Genomic DNA, 16987 nt, shown 5'->3' on the forward strand with positions numbered 1-16987 from the left:
AAAGCTCTAGTAGGGAAGAACAGGAGCTGGTTACTCCCCTCAACCAAACAGCAACCACCCAGGCCAGAGGATGTCAGAGCTCAGAGTCACCAAATGTGGCCCATGTCATAGTGCTCCCAAGGAAATGGCTTCTTGTTTCAAGTTCAGTGTCTGTATTTTCTACTCCTGGCCCTATTGGTGGTTCCAGAATGGCACTCCCTGCTTTTATGGTCCACATCAAGAGAAGCTCATCCCCTTCTGTTGCTCTGAAATCGACCCTGACTGCCCCAGACAGCTGGACACCCAGCTAGTAAAGGTAAGACCTAACCAGGGCCGATTACGGAGTTTTCTGGTTCTGGGCTGTCTTCAGAAGCCCCAAGGTCTCTTTTAAAAGGTGCCAGTAACATTTCAGAAATAGTGTATCTCATCTTCCTTGGCTTCCTTGATAGGTGACCAGTTGTAGCCAGGCCGCCTGCCTGCCCAGCCTGCTGTAGCCCATCTCGGCATACACACAGTAAAAGATTCTCCATAGGAACGAACCCTGGGTTACGAACAAGTGGCTAGCATGGGCACGGGGGATGGTAGCCCCTTGCTATCCGCCTCTGCTCCCCACCACCTCACCATTAGTATATTAGCCGCAGCTCTCAGCTCCTGCTTTCAGAAGCTGCATGGTCCTGGCTGTATTTCCTTTGTCCCTATGCTATAAAATACTTAAATTTGTATAATGTCTTAAACTTTTTAAAGCATTTCCATTTTATCTTTAAATAACTTCATGAAGTGGTGAGGGCTAGAGGTTACAGTCATGTGGTTGGTTGTTACTGGCAAAGACAAGGGTAGAATCCAAGCCTCTTTCTATTCCATGGTGCTAATGATCATGCAGTTAGATTCCAGGGAGTGGAACAACAGGCCAGGATGAATTAAGTCAACAGCCTGCACCTGCCTTAGACTTAGGTCCCAACTGCCCAAGAAACTGTTGTGAAATAAGGTGAAATTAAGAGCCTGTCCCTTGTTTCAGAGTCTTTGATGTTCCTCTGCTCTCTGTTTTCCCCAGTGTTCCTCCCTTCTTCCCCCATTTGCACGTGTGTAGCATGAGAAACAGGTACCTGGGAGTGTGAAAGGGGTTTCTGATAAAACAAACCTTTCCAGGCTCTGATCTTACATGTTGCTGGCTCAGCTCCTTTCCCAAGTACTCTTCTGGCTCCCTGTTCTCTGGAACCTCAGCCCCGTTGCACAGGGCACCTCACACCCTCTCAAGGGCTGTCCCCTCCCAAGGACAGCTCTGACTGCCAGATCTTCTAATGTATGACCAGCATAGCTGCCGGAAGCCACTTAGTGCAATCATAGCCTGGCCTACAATTCAGCCCTAAGCTTGCCGGGGAAGGTGAGAGGCAAAGGCTGTGACATCAGAAAGAGCAAATCAGAGGGACATCAGAAGCCACATTACAGGGAGTTGTTGGTGCTCTCAGTAAACAAGATAATGGCTACTTATGTATTTCTAAGTAGAGAGCCTGACAAAATTACTCAGTAAGTGTTAGTCTTCTGTTCCCCCAACAGACCTCACCTGTAAAGTTAAGGTTATTCCTATGCTAGGTTAGTCCTGTACAGAATTTCAGGTTTCACTAGAAACCACCACTCGCCTCAAACCTGTTATTCTGGGATGGATGGGGTGGGTGCCGTGGGTGGGATCTGGGTGAGTGGCACAGCAAAACAGAGGGTGTCTTTTTACCTTGGAGGTGCTCCAGCTGATCGCCTTGCCCGGAGGTGGCTCCCAGTGGGCCGGGGGGCACAGTGGTCAAGAGCCTACCCTGGAGCCGGGGCCCCATCCTCAGGATGCGCACACTCAGGGGCCGAAGGCAGTGATTAGTCAACCGGAGCTGAACTCGGACTCTGGTGTGAATCTTAATCAGACTCTTCCCCATGGTGGCCCAGGAAGGCAGGTACTTCTTCAGTGGAAACCAGCTGGTCTCTTCATGGGCATCAGCCAGGCAGGGAATGTACAGAGGGAAGGGATGGGAAACCAACTGATCTCACGCCATGGCAGCCCTTTCGCAGTGCCGCCCATGCTGGAGAGAAAAGGTTGGCTCTGAGAGTCTCAGAGCAGACTGAGCTGCAGGGAAAGAGCAGCTCTGAGAGGCCAGCGTTATCAGGGGACTGGATTCAGTCAGAAGGACTTAGAGCTATAAAAGGTTATGCTTTCTCAGTCAGTAACTGTTTCCCTGAGGCCCGTATAAGGGCCCCAGACCTCTCAGAGGGTGAGAAACAGAGAGGGCAGGGAATAATCCCAGAGAGTAGGGGAAATCGGGACTGTCCCAGAAAATCCAGGATGTGAAGCTACAAAGAAAATGGCTTTGGGTTGGGTGGCTCTGAAGTGTGAGGCGGTGGCTCTGGGGCTGGAAATGGGCTGCGTCCCCTCCTCCACTGGGATCTACGCTATTTGTCTGGCTGCCCTATGGGGCACAATGGGTGAAAGGAACTGACATACCTGAGCGTCCTCTCTGGGTCAGGCCTGTGCTAATAACATGTGTTATCTTGGCATCCCCGAGAGCAGAGGGCGGGGCCAAGCAATGCAGTCTTCTTTTTGAGGGTCTCAGCTCATTGAGATTACATGGTTTCATTCAAACTGTAACGTTACGTTAATGTTTTTGCAATTTTCCCCACTGTTTTTGGAGATAGCATACAAAGCTTTCCCCTGGAAAAGGCAAATGGTTTCTGTGATACTAATTTATGGATTATAGGAAAGACAATCCCTGATGGAGCGTGAACCAATTTCAAATGTCCATAACTTCCTGGGAGTTTTGACGGTTTGTGTCCTTCCTCTGAGGTCCCCATCGCGTCCCTCTCACCCTTCCCTGCCTGGTTGGGGTGAACATTGAGGGTCAGCCGTGTTAGGTGCTTTAAAGGCAAAACCCCCTCTTGAGAGATGATGCAGATGAACTCTCACCTCCTGAAATAATCCATTCTTTATTTCCCCAGGCTTGATGATCCCTGCACTGATAGAGCCACTCAGCTGCTAAAATCTTGTATTTTTTTTTCACATCCAAACTAGATGTCCATCTGCCTCTCCTCACCCTAAATTACATTCTGCCTGTGAGTTTCATTCCTGCCAGGGCAGTTCTGAGCTTCTTCCCACACCCTTCTGAGTCTAATGGGCCCTGAAGGCCATGACCGGGGATGAAGACTGTGCTTGTCTATAGGCACCACTGGGCACGGGGTGTAAGGAGCACGTTGGCTTGGGGAGTAGCACGTGCAGGCCTGCTGTGTTATAATCTGCCAGGTGTGAAGTTCTGAGCCTAAGCTTTTGAGGCCGTGCCCTGGCCCTGGGGTGGGGGGGTGTCTCTGCTCTAATAGCTTTCTGCACCCTCCCCTGGCATTTTGTAAGCATGGGTGACAGTTTTAGATGTTGAGGAGCCTACTGCTGCTACAATGGGAGAAGACAGGTTCTGGGAGGAGGCTGAAGGCACAGCCAGAGCTGGTTGGGAACTGAGGCAGCCTCACAGCTCGTCTTGGGGGAGCTTGAGGATGCTTCTCCCCACCTCTGAGTTGTTTTGCTAACCCTGCTTGGCAGCTACTCCAAATGAGTTATATCCCCACGTGGATGGCCTCAGTCTTCCCTCTTCTGGGAATGCTGGTTTTACTGGACATTCTTCCATATGCTGGGGAGCAGTAATGCCTGATGCTGCTCGCCTATGCGATACCTGCATTAGGGCCAGCTTTCCCCCAGGGGGTGGCCTTTTTTCTGGGAGGACAGCTGTCCCGACTTTCTGCAAGAGCCTTGGGATGAACCTGGTGGCTTCAGCCTCAGGACAGATGGGAACAAGGGCCACAGAGAGGGGAGAAAGTCATGTTTCCTCAAAAGAGGAGAAGACAGTCCACTTTCCTGAGATGCACACCCCAAAATAAGAGAACTGGGCTCACTTCTCCCGCTCAGCCTAAGATAGGAGGGAAAACCAGGGGGCTGTGTCTGATGATGGCCAGACCTCAATAATTCCATACCCTGCATAGCGATTATACTTGGGAGTTTCCAAGGCACCCTCCCCCAACCCCCCACCCCTTTCTACAGTGGGGGCAACAGGCTCAGAGAGGTTAAGCAACCTACCCAGAAAATGTGTGGCACAGCTCTTATTTTGACCTCATCCTTGACTTCCTGACCAGGGCTCTTTGCATTGTGCTTGCTGCCTGCCCAGTAAATGCTTTCATCTCTTTAAGGTACTTGCACATACATCAGCTTCCTCAAAACCCATAGGGTTTTACAAATGGAGCAACTAAGGTACTCACATAAATAAGGCCTTTGATGGTGGTTGCCCAGCCAGGGTTCTCAACCCCTAGACTGTTTGTAGTTTTACACCATACTCAGGTGATGCAGAGTCAGCGACACATTGTAAAATCCTAAACACAAACCAGAGATCCTCCCGGAGGAGCAGCAGAGCAGTGTCCTTCCTAACCTAAGCGATTCTTCATTTTCATTAACAAGCAGCATTCCCACAGAAAGGGCAGAGGGCCTTCCCTCCCCAGCTTCCAGGAAAGGGACAGGTTTGAAGCAGTCCTACTGCTGTGTACTGCTGCTTGAGATCTTCTGAGGTCCTACAAAACATTGTCTTCAGGGGACTTCCCTGGTGGTGCAGTGGTTAAGAATCCACCTGCCATTGCAGGGGCCATGGGTTCGATCCCTGGTCAGGGAACTAAGATCCCACATACCGTGGAGCAGCTAAGCCCACGCACCACAACTACTGAACCCACATGCCTAGAACCCATGCTCCACAAGAGAAGCCCCCGCTCACCGCAACTAGAGAAAGCCTGTGTATGGCAACAAAGACCCAATGCTGCCAAAAATAAATAAATAAAAAAATTTTAAAAACCCAAACAAACAAACAAACAAAATGTTGTCTTTAGGAAGGAAAGCACTCAACTTTATACCTGTATCAAAGTCTGTGGGGCAAGCTGGGTCAGTGACAACAGCTGGAGAGCAATCTTCTCAAAGTCTCCTAACAGTATAAACTGCCCAGAGACTGGAGAGGTATCAACCCCAGCTACTGGGTCATCTCGTTCAGTGAAAATACACAGACTTTGTCTCTCTTCCCACCTCCACCTCTTCCAGAGCGAGGGAATGGTAGAGAGAGAAGGGGCATATTGGATTTCCTGAGACAATGTTAAAGAATTCAGATTGCAAGAGGACAGATTTCTACAACTGAAGTAGAAGGTGGTGGCAGCTACTGGGATGCTTCAGAACCAAGAGTTTTCATTTCTTGGTTAACTGCCTCAGCCACTCTGATCCTTTAAGCTGTGGAAACTGGTTATCAGATCTGGAACACAAGTGAAAGAAAGCCTCTGATGGAAATCAATTTCAGAACTGCATGGAACCTGGTAGCTTCCACATACAAAGTTCTCTCCCAAACGTTTAGTCTGATACTCTTAGATCTACAAACCCCTCCTGGACCACAGCTCATCAGGGCTGGATGGGATTACCCTTCACCTGACACCCAGCTGGTGTTCCCATTGACTGGATGAAACATTCTCCCTACCGTTGCAGAAACTTGCTGCTGTCTCTAGTGCAAATTCACTTCTTTTCAAGGTCCCTGTGAGGAACTGGTCCAGGTGATAACTTGGGAGGAACCCCAGGTCATCTCCAGAGCTCATGCTCACCTTCCATGATGGAGATGTGAACAGCTCTTCTCCGGGTCCTGGGGACGCTGCTCAGCCTTGGGCCATGGGTTATGGAGGGACAGCTGCGGCTGGGGACCATCCCTGCTCTGAGGTTAAAGAAAAAAAGAATTCTGTTGACTTAGTGCACTGACAAATGTGGTCCAAACTCAGAGTTGAGGACTGGTTACTAGAATTGCCTGGCTGTGTTAAGTTTTGTTTTGTTTTAAAAAATCTTTAATACCTGCTTTCTGCCTTTAGTCCCTGGATCCCAGTCAGAGACACTACTTCAAACTTGCCAACCTCCTTATATCCCAGACCTACCCGATCCTTTCTTTAGTGTGGCAATGGTGCCACTGGTCCCTGGGCAGGATTGTCAGAGAGTAGAGCCCCAGGATATGCGGTGCTCCTAAGAATGTGCCTAAGACTGATATGCAGCCTCCCCCAACTTCCCACAGAGGCTGCTGGTGGCAGGGGGCTCTGTGTGAAGGCAGGTAGTAATGCTCCCATTCCCAGAGGTCAGGCTGGTTGGCAAACCCCAGACCTTTTGGCCAATCATATTCTCCCTCAGCCTTATGAGGTTTTAGGAGATGGCCTCCTGGACATGCATGATTTACAGTTATACATAAAGCATGGATCCTGAAACTATTTCAGACCTAGTATGACTGGCTTCCTGTAATGGACTGTTTACAGAGCCAGTGAAATCTTGCTGCTTGGGCATGTCCTCCAAGGTCTATGACCAATTTCAGGACCTGGAATGATGGTAGAGAATTACCCAGGAAGGTGGCTCCTGGGTCTGATGTACTGTCTGCATTAGCCCACCTTCCCTCATTCTCCATCAGGGCTTAGGGAACCAGGGTCATCCTGTTCCCATGCCTTTGGCTGAGATGGGTCTCTTCACCCTGCTGCCCTGTTTGGAAGCCATCATGGCCAGAATCTTCACAGTACTCAAACTGCTGGCTCTTTTAAGATTCTGAGATCTGAACTGGACCTGGTTTGGGGGTAAGCCCCTGGTGCCTACCTGTGTATTTCTGGTGGCTCCCGTTTGATCTTGGCACTGGACTCCATTACTTCCTTTGCAACTCGGCCACTATAAGTAGTATAAATAAAACAAGCAGCAAGAAATGAGACTGTTCCAGGACTGAGCTCCTCTGTAAGATCTCAAATACTTGGGCTGAATTGGGAAGTGGCCTCTTTGGCCTACCCCTTCCCAATGTTTAGGCCACTGAGTGGGGCTTGCTTGCTGGGATGAAGTGCTCTAAGGCGTCCTGACAGCTCTCTGTCTCTGCGGTCTTTGGGATCTTCCATTCTTATTTAGGAATGATTCCTCATTGTCCAGTGTGTTCCAAAAACATTGCAAAAAAATGAAATCTTTAGATAGAAATGAAAAGAATCACTCTTACAGTTCTTATTTTGCTGCTTTTGTAAGGGCAGGAGAAGACACACATTTTAACCCCTACAGGCAAACAGCTGCAGGGGAGGAAAGAAATAGTCAAAGGGTTAGGAGACAGGAGAGTTGGATGGAAACCTCACACTTCTTTGGAGGTTCCCAATGTCTTTGTTCTCAGGGTAAGGACCACTGGGCCGCCCTTCTCCAGAGAAGGGTCTGAAAATAGGTCCATAACGGTTACTTACTGTCACTATTTACCTGTATCGGAACCGGCTCCCTTTAAAGAATAAATTGCTGCTGGACACTGTGCGGACTTGGCTTGACTTCTCCAGCCTGCAGCAAGGCAAAGTCCAGTGTGAGAGATGGTCTGCAATGCCTTACAGCCTAAGGCTGTGTCTCCAGCTCCTTCCAAAGGCTACTTGAAGAAACCCTTCAGGAAAAGGCCCTTCACAGCCCTGCTTGTCTCTGACTCTCCTTTAGCACCTGAGGGCCGTGTTCACGGTCTCAGTGCTATGGACAGGCATGCTGCAACCCACTTCCACATTAGGAGAGTGAGGGCTCCCCAAGAGTGCCCCATGGGTTCACCATGGGGACTGAGAGAATAAATGTTAGGGAAAGAGAATGCCACCTGCTGAATCTCAGCCAGGCCACTGGTTAGCAGTGTGACCCTGGGCAAATTTTTCCTCTCTTAGCCTCAGTCTAATCTATAAAATGATGGAGCTGGGACTGCTTGACCTCAGGAGTCCCTTGCAGTCCTAGTATTTGAGAATTCGTGTCCATGTCTGGGTAACTGTGGGTGGAGAAGAGAGTAGTGCCCTTCGTATTCCATATCCTTCTTGGAGAGAACCTAAAGTATATCATCACATTAGAGACTCTGAGAAGTTGTGAAATGAAGAAACTAGCTGAACTTTAATAAAAAGTTCCACCATTTGTTTGAACTTGGAACCATCTGCCCTCCCCCAGAAAGCCCATTAACACCACTTTCAAGGCTGTGAACAGCTGAGGTGGAGACTCTGGAAGCCACACCCTTGAGTGACTGCTCTGATCCCTGTACTCCTGTCACTTAGAAAGGGAAGCTTGGGCAGAGCTGCCCAGATTGAATCTCCCAAGACCTGACCCCATCCACAACACACCCTGGGTGCCTGTAGTGCTAACCTAGCCGGGAACTGAACTGGTCTGAAGCCTTTGTCCTGAGTGGGCAGTGAACATTTAGGGAGTTGTCCCTATAATCCATGAACAGCAGGTGCTGGGGACACCATCCCCACCTGTCTCAGGGCTCCATAAGGCTCTGAGCCTACTTACTCTCCTGTCTGAGCACATTTTTTTTTTTTTTTGGTTTAAAATATTTAATACGTGTTAGACACATAAAGTTATTTTTATCTGCGCATGTTCTTGAGTCTGACTGGCTCCCTTCAAAGCACTAGGCCAAAAGCAGGGCAGGGATCTGTCCGTGACAGATACTTTGAGTGAGGCCGAAGTGGCTCCTGCTAGCGACTTGGCATAAATGGGTGTCTGGCCCAGGATAGAGGCTTTTAACACCTAATTAGTCATGGAGAACAGTGAAAAGCGGCCTTGGTTTCCAGTGTGGATGCTGGCAATCTGTTAGGGAAAGACTCACAAACTGAGTTAGGTCACAGGTTCAGAAGCACAATTCTGTTCCCATGGCTCAGATGGAAAAACAAAGGAGGGCCTCCAGAAATGGTGCTGAAATGTTTTCTTGGCTTTCCTTGGACAGCCAGGGACTGAATAGGAGGGAAATGTGACCACATGAAAGTCTTCCGAGTGTCTTCTCCATGAGAAGAAAGAAGCCCACTCAGGTGAGAATTCAGGCTGCCCATTCAACTCACCCCTGATTCTGGTATCAAATGCACAGAATTTATCATACAACTCGGAAAGCCTGCCCAAGAAACAGCCTTTGGGGGCCAGCATCCCACAGCAGTCAGCAGGTAGCAGAGTCTGTTGAGTGGGGAGGAAGATGGTGCCCTCCCAGCCCAGAGCAATTCTGCTCTGGATCCTTCAGGTTACTGGAGGGAGAACTATGGCCTGTCAGGGGAGGAATATACCACACATTCTGTCTTATGTTCTGATTAAGATGCAGCTTATTAAAGCATAAGTCATGGCATTCTATTTTAAAAACAAGACCAAGGGTTTTAGCGAAATACACTTTATCTGGCATCACCCCCAGTTTCTCGATGGGCTATTTCTTTGCTCCCTAATGCTTTTATAACAACTTTGGTGTTTTGTGGTTTTTTTTTTTTTTTTTTTGCGGTTCGCGGGCCTCTCACTGTTGTGGCCTCTCCCGTCGCGGAGCACAGGCTCTGGACGCGCAGGCTCAGTGGCCATGGCTCACAGGCCCAGCCGCTCCGCTCCGCGGCGTGTGGGATCTTCCCAGACTGGGGCACGAACCCGTGTCCCTGCATCGGCAGGCGGACTCTCAACCACTGTGCCACCAGGGAAGCCCTATAACAACTTTTTTAATCAAAGAAAATTAGGCACAAAAGCCTCAATATACTTTACAAAATCATTTGGTAAGCTAAGCTCTCTCCTTTGCCCCAAAGCTGCTATCTCAGTAACAGTCAAATCCTTGCTTCCTCCAGCTACCCCACCCCTGGCTCCTGAGCACTTGGCCTGTCACTGGCAACACCTCTGTCAGTGACACACCAGGAAGGGCTGGTATCAACCCCAGCTCAGCACCAGGCCACCCACTGGGAAGCGGGCCCCAGAGTCTCTCCAAGGCTTAGGGAGCTGCTCTGGGCTGTGTCTGTTTCTTCATGGAGCTATTGTATTCTGGGCTCTGAATGGCTCCAAGGCGCCAGCTTTATTCAAGGCAGGCACCTATGGGCTTTCTCTGGCCCAAGCCTTACCCTGAAAAGACCCAGAACTGCTTTGCCACTGGGGGCTGTCCAACGACATCTCAAGGTAGACGCCTTGGGCAACTTCGCTGACACACATTCCCAGACATCAGCTCTGACCCTCCAGGTTGTACAGCCAGCCACCCGGAAAGGGGTCTGAGTTTTATAAGGAAGCCCAGCCTTGTCATCTCATGTCTCCTTTGTCAGAGTTGCTCAAACTTTCCTGCCCATTGTTCCTCTTAAAGTAGCTTCTATGGCTTTGGCCCTGATAAAGGCGGTTCCCATCCCAAGTGTCCACTCACTTGTAGAAGGCTTGGTTCTCTATCCCACATTTCCAGAGGTGCTTGCAGGCTTCTGGAGTTGGAGCAAAATATGTGAGAATAATTTTCTTTTCCTACAAAAAATCCCACATAGAAACAGCTGAGTATGGATGGCGAAGCGAAGGGTGAAGAGGGCCAGGACACTGAGCCCTGAGCTGCCTGAAGGCTCCCCAGTGCTCTCAGGGAGAGGCTTCAGATGGGGAAGGGGCTGCCTGGAGGGAAGAGAAGCCTGCAGCACCCACAGGACAGAGCTGAGGTCAGTGCAGAAGGGCACACCTGGCAGGTCCAATCAGAGTAAGTCTCTGCTGGCACCGCTTGAACCATGTGAGCCCTCCCCAGAGAAAGTGGCACTCTCATCTGGAATTTTCTTTTTCTTTTTTTTTGGTTTTTATTATCTTCCTGGAATTTTCATATGGAAGCAAAAGAATCTTACTCTGTACTTCCTGGAGGTATGGAACCTCTGAGGGTCACCAGCATCCCTGAGGAAGTCCCTGTGCTCCAGGACCTACAGCCACCTCTCGTCATCTCATGTCTCCTCACCTCCAGCCTTGACCTTGGTCCCGGCTTGGCATGCAGGGGGCTTAGCTCTGCCTGGATGGACCACTTTGGTTCAGCCCTGGCCATCAGGAGCCACCCCAGTGCCCCAGCCCTCCCTGAAGAGAAGGAAGCCAGCACTCACCTCTTTCTGACTTACGTACAAATAAAAAGTCTTTCCTTCAAATTTCAGCTTGGTCACCTCATTCCTAGAAGCACAAAGAGAGCGCCCGTCATCTCACTGTGGGCTGCTTGCTCACAGCTAAGTCTTGTAGATGCATAGCCCACCCCGACTGGAAGGGGCTCCAGGCACAGACACAGTTTTAGCCAAAATTAGAACTGAAACAAGACAGCAGCGCAGGGGCCTTAGAGAACAGTTGTTGAAACAGTTCAATCCACAGTTTTCTGGTCAATCACACTATAATAATAGGGTGATAGAAGGATTTCGGGCTCATCAACAGTGGCTGTAAAAGGGAAACATTTGCATGGGAAGTGAGTCTAGGTAGAGTGGTCCTGGGCCATTTCAGGATTTGGTTCATAACACAGGTGCATTATCTGGATGGGACTGTCAAATGTAAGATGCCACAGGCAGCTGATGAGGCCAAAGTTCAAGATAACAGCAAATAATGAAAAACAATGCGACCAGGTTCTGAGGGAGTTGAGTCTTTCAGGTGACTGTGCCACTGGATGGAAAATGCAGTTTAATGCAGACAAATGTCAAACGATCTCAGGGAGGGGGGCAGGGCAACATACCAAAGAGAGAGAACAGATTACATGGAACAGTCATGCAGCGTACTGACCAGGAAAGGGGCTTAGGGGTTTTTGTAGAAAAATCCTTGAAGCCACCAGCCCAGTGAATGGCTGCAGTAAAAGAGGCAAACAGGATACTGGGGTACATCCACCCGCAGGACAGACACAAATCAGAAGAAGTGACATGGTTACTGTACATGGCACGACTTAGACCTCACCTCCACATACTGCTCTCAGCCTTGGTTACATTTACAAAATGGAAAAATGACTGGGGTCTTAGGTGGATGTCCCTGAGAGCCAGAGAACTAGGCCTCAGCATTGGTCACTCCTCACTTCCCTTCCATTGGCCGGACACAGCTACCCTCTGGAGCCTGAAGGCCCTCCTGCCTCACTGGGGGCAGCCTTTATTTTTCTACCCAACTGGGACCCCTCAAGGAGATCTGACCATGCATAATCTGCCTCCACTTGGCTTCTTCCTCTTTGCGATTTCTAGGGAGATTTCCTCAATATCCTAGAAAGTAGCAGAAAGGTAGTGAGAACAATGTACCCAATTTACTACTGGGCAAAACTCAGGGGACAGAGGAAGGTCACTTGTTCCCTGGAAATCACTGCTGGGTCAGGATGAGAGCTCACAACTTTTGACCACCAGTTCTGAGCTAGTACAAGCCACATGGGATTCCTTCCCTGTTAGATCCCCTCCCAATCAATCAATCTCTCATACACATACAGAATACAATAAATATCAATTGATATATAAACAAGCACACAGATCATCCTAGGCTTCAATAAGCAAGATCGTGAAGTAGGAAATTTTCTATTGGAAGTGTGATTAAATTTACATCTGTTACTTTAAAGGTGAGGCATATGAAGAGATGTCCTGAAGAAATGGGCTGTGAGAGAAGCTATAGAAGGAAAAGGGCCTGGGACAACCCAGTGAGCAGCAGGGCTTCCGGAGGGCAAGGATACTTTAAGGACTATAGGCCCGGGTGTGTCCTACCTGTTTCTAGCTAAAACGCCCCCTACCAGCCACCTCATAAGACAGCTACCCTGGTTGGAGTGTGGCCAGGATCCGGGCCTTCTAAGGAACATCAGATGACCCAGAGGTCTCCAAATAGCAAATGCTCCTCACTGGGAGAGCGGTGGCCTGACCCTGTTCATTGTCTTTTTCTGAAAAGTATCTTGTTGGACAGAAGACCCCAAACCCTCACCATCTTCACCCAAGGAGTGCAGTGAGTGGGCCAGCTTGAGAAGGGGTAGCAAATGGGCGTGTTGGGGAGCACACCAGTTAGCCCAGTGCAGCAGGCCGCCCTGGGAAGGGGTTTTCTGGGGAATGGGGCCTGGCCGGGCATGTCTGGGGAGCAGTTTCACAAGCACTGTGGTTGATCATCATGTTGCCAAGCTTCACAAGAGCCACAAGGGTTGGAAAGGGGGTGTCTGTCCGCAAGCTAACAGGGGAGCTGAAGAGGATGTCGCAGGAGAGCTGGCCTGCAGCATCCCCAGCAGAAAGCTCACCAGGGAGCAGCTCTGTCCTCAGGTTCCCCGCTAGCTCTTCTTGAGAAGGTGGAGGAAACAAGACAGGAGCAGGCTTCCCTGGCTGAGCTCTGCTGGGCCAAGGAAAGACGCCTGTCCAAGCCCCTGCGAGGAGCTGGCCAGCTTAGACTTCGCAGTCTAAGGCCCAGAAAGCTTCAGAGATCACAGGGGCTTAGTAAAATATGCAACATGAGGCTGCAAGATGTTTGCATGGGCCAGAAAAAGGGTCTCTAGGAGAGCCAAATGTCCATCAACAAACCAGAGTCTGCTGCATCGGCTCACAGAGCCACGCAGCAGAACAGATTCCAACAGATGGGTGGAGAGGAAGCAGTTCCGAGCAGCTGTGGCTGCAGCAGTGGCTCTTGCCTGCTAGAATTGGGAGTGGGAGAGGCAGGGGAGGGAAGAAAGAGTGGGGATGGGACTCTTGGAGGCTGGAGGCTGAGGACACCTAAGCCCTGAAGAGGGACAGGAGACAGAGCAGCATCTGTGCTCCTGCAGGCAGTGCCCACCGTAGGGTTTGGTCCGAGGAGGGTGTTTTGCCAGAGCAACAGGGTAACTTATATCTGCCCCAGGGGTCATTGCAAGCCCTCCTTCGTTAGGAGAGTGGGTAAGGAGTAAACATCGCTGCAGATGCTATGGTCCTCAGCGGGGGACAGTCCCAAGGATTCAGTTCTCATGGGAACTTTTGCTTCCTTAACATTGTCTCCAGCTCTAGACGTCTCTCCTACCCAGAACCCAACTTTCCATACCCTTTCTCTCTCTGGAGAGGCTGTTGGCTCTCAGGAACACCCGTGTGGAAGCATAGGATCCCTAGAAGAGACCACTACCTTCATCAGTTACCATTATGGATGCAAGGCTTTGGAGAGGGCTCAGAACCAGAACTCGCCCAATCACAGACATAGGACGTGGGAACCACAGCCCTTCCCAGCTGGTGAGGTATAAAAAGCCTGTTGTGGAAATAAAGATACTCGCCATTTAATGAAGTGGACCCTCTTGTTTCCTTGCAGAACAACAAACCCAAAAGGAGTGAAGGCCAGAAATGCAGCATTTCCTGACACGTCCTGTAACACATAAAGATTTCTCATCAGGGTGATGCAGGCATAGAGGTAAAAGGGTGAGAAACAGTTGTTCACCGGGGATACAGGGTTAATACTTGGCCGTTGGTCACAGAGGGAAGAGCCTGGCATTTGGAAGTAATAGCCAAGTTACTTACCTTTTCTGAGCCTCGGTGGCCTTAACTGTAAGTTGTAGATTATAATACCAATCTTAGAAAGCTGTTGTGAATCTCCAAAGAGAACCGCAAACCCTCACACATCGCTGGTGGGATTGTAAAATGGTGCAGTCACTTTGGAAAGCAGTTTGGAAGTTCTTCAAATTGTTAAACGTAGTGTTACCATATGACCCAGCAATTCCACTCCTAGGTATGTACCCAAGAGAATTGAAAACTATGTTCACACAGAAACTTATGCAGGAATGTTCATAGCAGGATTATTCATACCGGCTGCAAAGTGGAAATAATCCAAATGTCCGTCAGCTGATAAGTGAATAAACAAAATGTGGTACATCCACACAATGGAATATTAGTCAGCAGTAAAAAGGAATGAAGTACTGATACCTGTAACAACACAAATGAACCTTGAAAACATTATGCTAAGTGAAAGAAGCCAGTTACAAAAGATCACATGTTGTATGCTTGCATTTATATGAAATATCCAGAACAGGCAAATCCACAGAGACAAAAAGTATACTACTGGTTGCCAGGGGCTGTGGGGAAGAGGAGATAGGGAGTGACAGCTAATAGGTACAGGGTTTCTTTTTGAAGGTGATGAAGATGTTCTAAAATTAGATAGTGGTGACTGTTTCACAAGTTTCACAATTCTGTTAATGGACTAAAAACCATCGAATTGCACACTTTGAAAAGGATGGATTTTTCTGATGTGTGAATTATATTTCGAGAAAGCTGTTCTGTGTGAGAGAGAGAGAATAGCAGTTATCATTATCATGACGGCCTGACACACTGGACTCCCTCAGGAAAGTTTAGCTGAAGAAAATATAAGAGGCAACTGGCCAAGTGGAACAGCTATCGCCAGGCCTGTGGTGCCTGAACCAACAAAGAGGCCTCCTGGTCACCTGTCACTATCAGTTGGTAAACACAAGGCTTGAGGTTCTACTGGGCAAAGAAGGGAGAAGGTGCAGAAGTTGTAGGCCCTGGTTCCATCAAGTGGGAAATGAGCTCCAGGAGGCCCAGGTCTTTTCTAGGCTGGGACGGGGCACAGAAAGCTGGGTGACGATTACATTCTCTCACCTGATAGCGGCCACAGGTGAGAATCTGCTCTGTCAGGGTGTGTGTTTGTGTGTTCAGGTGGCCAGAAAATTATGCCAGGCTGCTTATCGAATGGGCATGCAGGCCAGTTGTCTGGGCCACAGCTCAGATAGTGCCATGGGGTCGGGGCCAGGCCCCTGGTGTGATGGGTGCAAGTGTGGGCCGTGGCTGTCAGGCTCTCCTAGTCTCTCCCGCCTTCAGGCTTTGCCTCCCTGGCACAGATCTTCAGCCTAATCAGTCCTAAGAACAGTGGGGCCTCTGCAGGGCCTCATGAGCCTTGCCTCAAGGAAAAGTGCAGTTTTGCCTTAAGGCTATCTCTTAGAGTCAGGGTTACAGGTGTGAGCATCTGGGCCCAGGGAAAAAGCTAAATATATATTTTGCAAACATCTGAATTAATGCATAGGTGTTACTGTCCTTTCCTCAGGGTCTGTCGTGACCCCAACACTTGGCTGCAAGCACAGTGTCACTCAACCCACGGGCACAGCAAAATACTGTTTAAAAATAACCTGAATGGAGATACTTTGAAGCCACGGGGCTGGGCTTCCCCCCGCCTGTCATCAGGGCTTGGTGGTGGCTGCTAACAGCTGAGCACCAGCACTGCGCACAAACACTGTCCCTGCCAGGGGGCACCAGCACTAACTGTGCAGGCTGGCGGGGGGGTGGTGGTGGTGGTGGTGGGTGAGGGAGGGCTCTGCGCGCAGGGTTGGAGGGTGAGCACCAGGAGGCCTTCCGCTCACTGTGCAGGCAGGACCCGAGGAAGGCCTACAACTGCGGGTTTAGACAGAGACTCGAGGGTGGAGGCCTTACCTTATTTGTACTCAGAGAACAGGCCTGCAGGAGACGTTTATCAGGAGAATGTGTGAGGCAGTGAGGTGGGCCAGAGGGACCAGTGTGGCTGCCGGGGGGTGGGTGGGGCGGGGAAAGCCCACACATGAGCAGAACGAGGGGAGGGGCACAGTGGGGCAGGGGGGCGGGGAGGGGAAGGTGTCTTCTGCTGCCTGCTGAAGGACAGGCCCAGGAGGAAGAACAGGTGAAGGATGGAGAGGAAGGGCAGGGCCTGCAGAGGCTTGTGGATGGTAGAGGAGGTACGGGAAGCAGCGAAGTGGGCAGGGAAGGCCTCCTTCCAGGTCTCTCACTCCAGGCCCCCGTGGGCAACGGTAGCAGAGCACCTGCGCCAGAACCACGGACTCTGGGTCAGTCAGCCCAGGTCCTGGCTCTGTACTCACCGCCTGTGTGGCCTCAGCCAGGTCCCTACATTGCCCTGTGTTTCAGGCCCCTCGCTGTCAAGTCAGGGTGGATGATATCATCTGCCTCTTAGGCTGTGCTCAGTAAGCACCCAATACATGCTAATGGTTGTGTTGTTGTTAATAATATTATAGCTGCTAGTGATTAGCTGAGTTTATTGAACTCAATACAGAATCTCTTTTATTTTTTTTATTTTTATTTTTTTGCGGCACGCGGGCCTCTCACTGCTGTGGCCTCTCCTGTTGCAGAGCACAGCCTCCGGACGCGCAGGCTCAGCGGCCATGGCTCACGGGCCCAGCAGCTCCGTGGCACGTGGGATCTTCCTGCACCGGGGCACGAACCCGTGTCCCCTGCATCGGCAGGCGGACTCTCAACCGGTGCACCACCAGGGAAGCCCCAGAATCTCTTTTAAAAAAGCCTAACATTT

The 16987-nt window shown here is 50.1% G+C and overlaps 1 protein-coding gene across 12 annotated transcripts in view; it reads right to left on the reverse strand.

Annotated features, from left to right (window-relative positions):
• Positions 1-16987, reverse strand: part of FRMD5 (FERM domain containing 5) — a 362059-nt gene that overhangs the window by 4548 nt on the left and 340524 nt on the right. For 11 of the 12 annotated variants that reach the window (XM_067029164.1, XM_067029166.1, XM_059059386.2 and 8 more), the window contains 6 exons: positions 13965-14053; positions 10858-10921; positions 10161-10252; positions 7265-7339; positions 6638-6706; positions 5620-5726 (listed from right to left, as the gene is read on the reverse strand). In XM_067029164.1, coding sequence (XP_066885265.1) covers positions 5620-5726; positions 6638-6706; positions 7265-7339; positions 10161-10252; positions 10858-10921; positions 13965-14053 — 496 coding nt within the window. Of the gene's footprint in view, positions 1-5619; positions 5727-6637; positions 6707-7264; positions 7340-10160; positions 10253-10857; positions 10922-11512; positions 11755-13964; positions 14054-16987 lie in introns of those variants that run through there. The other variant, XM_067029167.1, reaches the window with a different exon arrangement.

This window comes from Kogia breviceps, chromosome 3 (assembly GCF_026419965.1).
Source record: "Kogia breviceps isolate mKogBre1 chromosome 3, mKogBre1 haplotype 1, whole genome shotgun sequence".
Taxonomy (NCBI): domain Eukaryota; kingdom Metazoa; phylum Chordata; class Mammalia; order Artiodactyla; family Physeteridae; genus Kogia; species Kogia breviceps.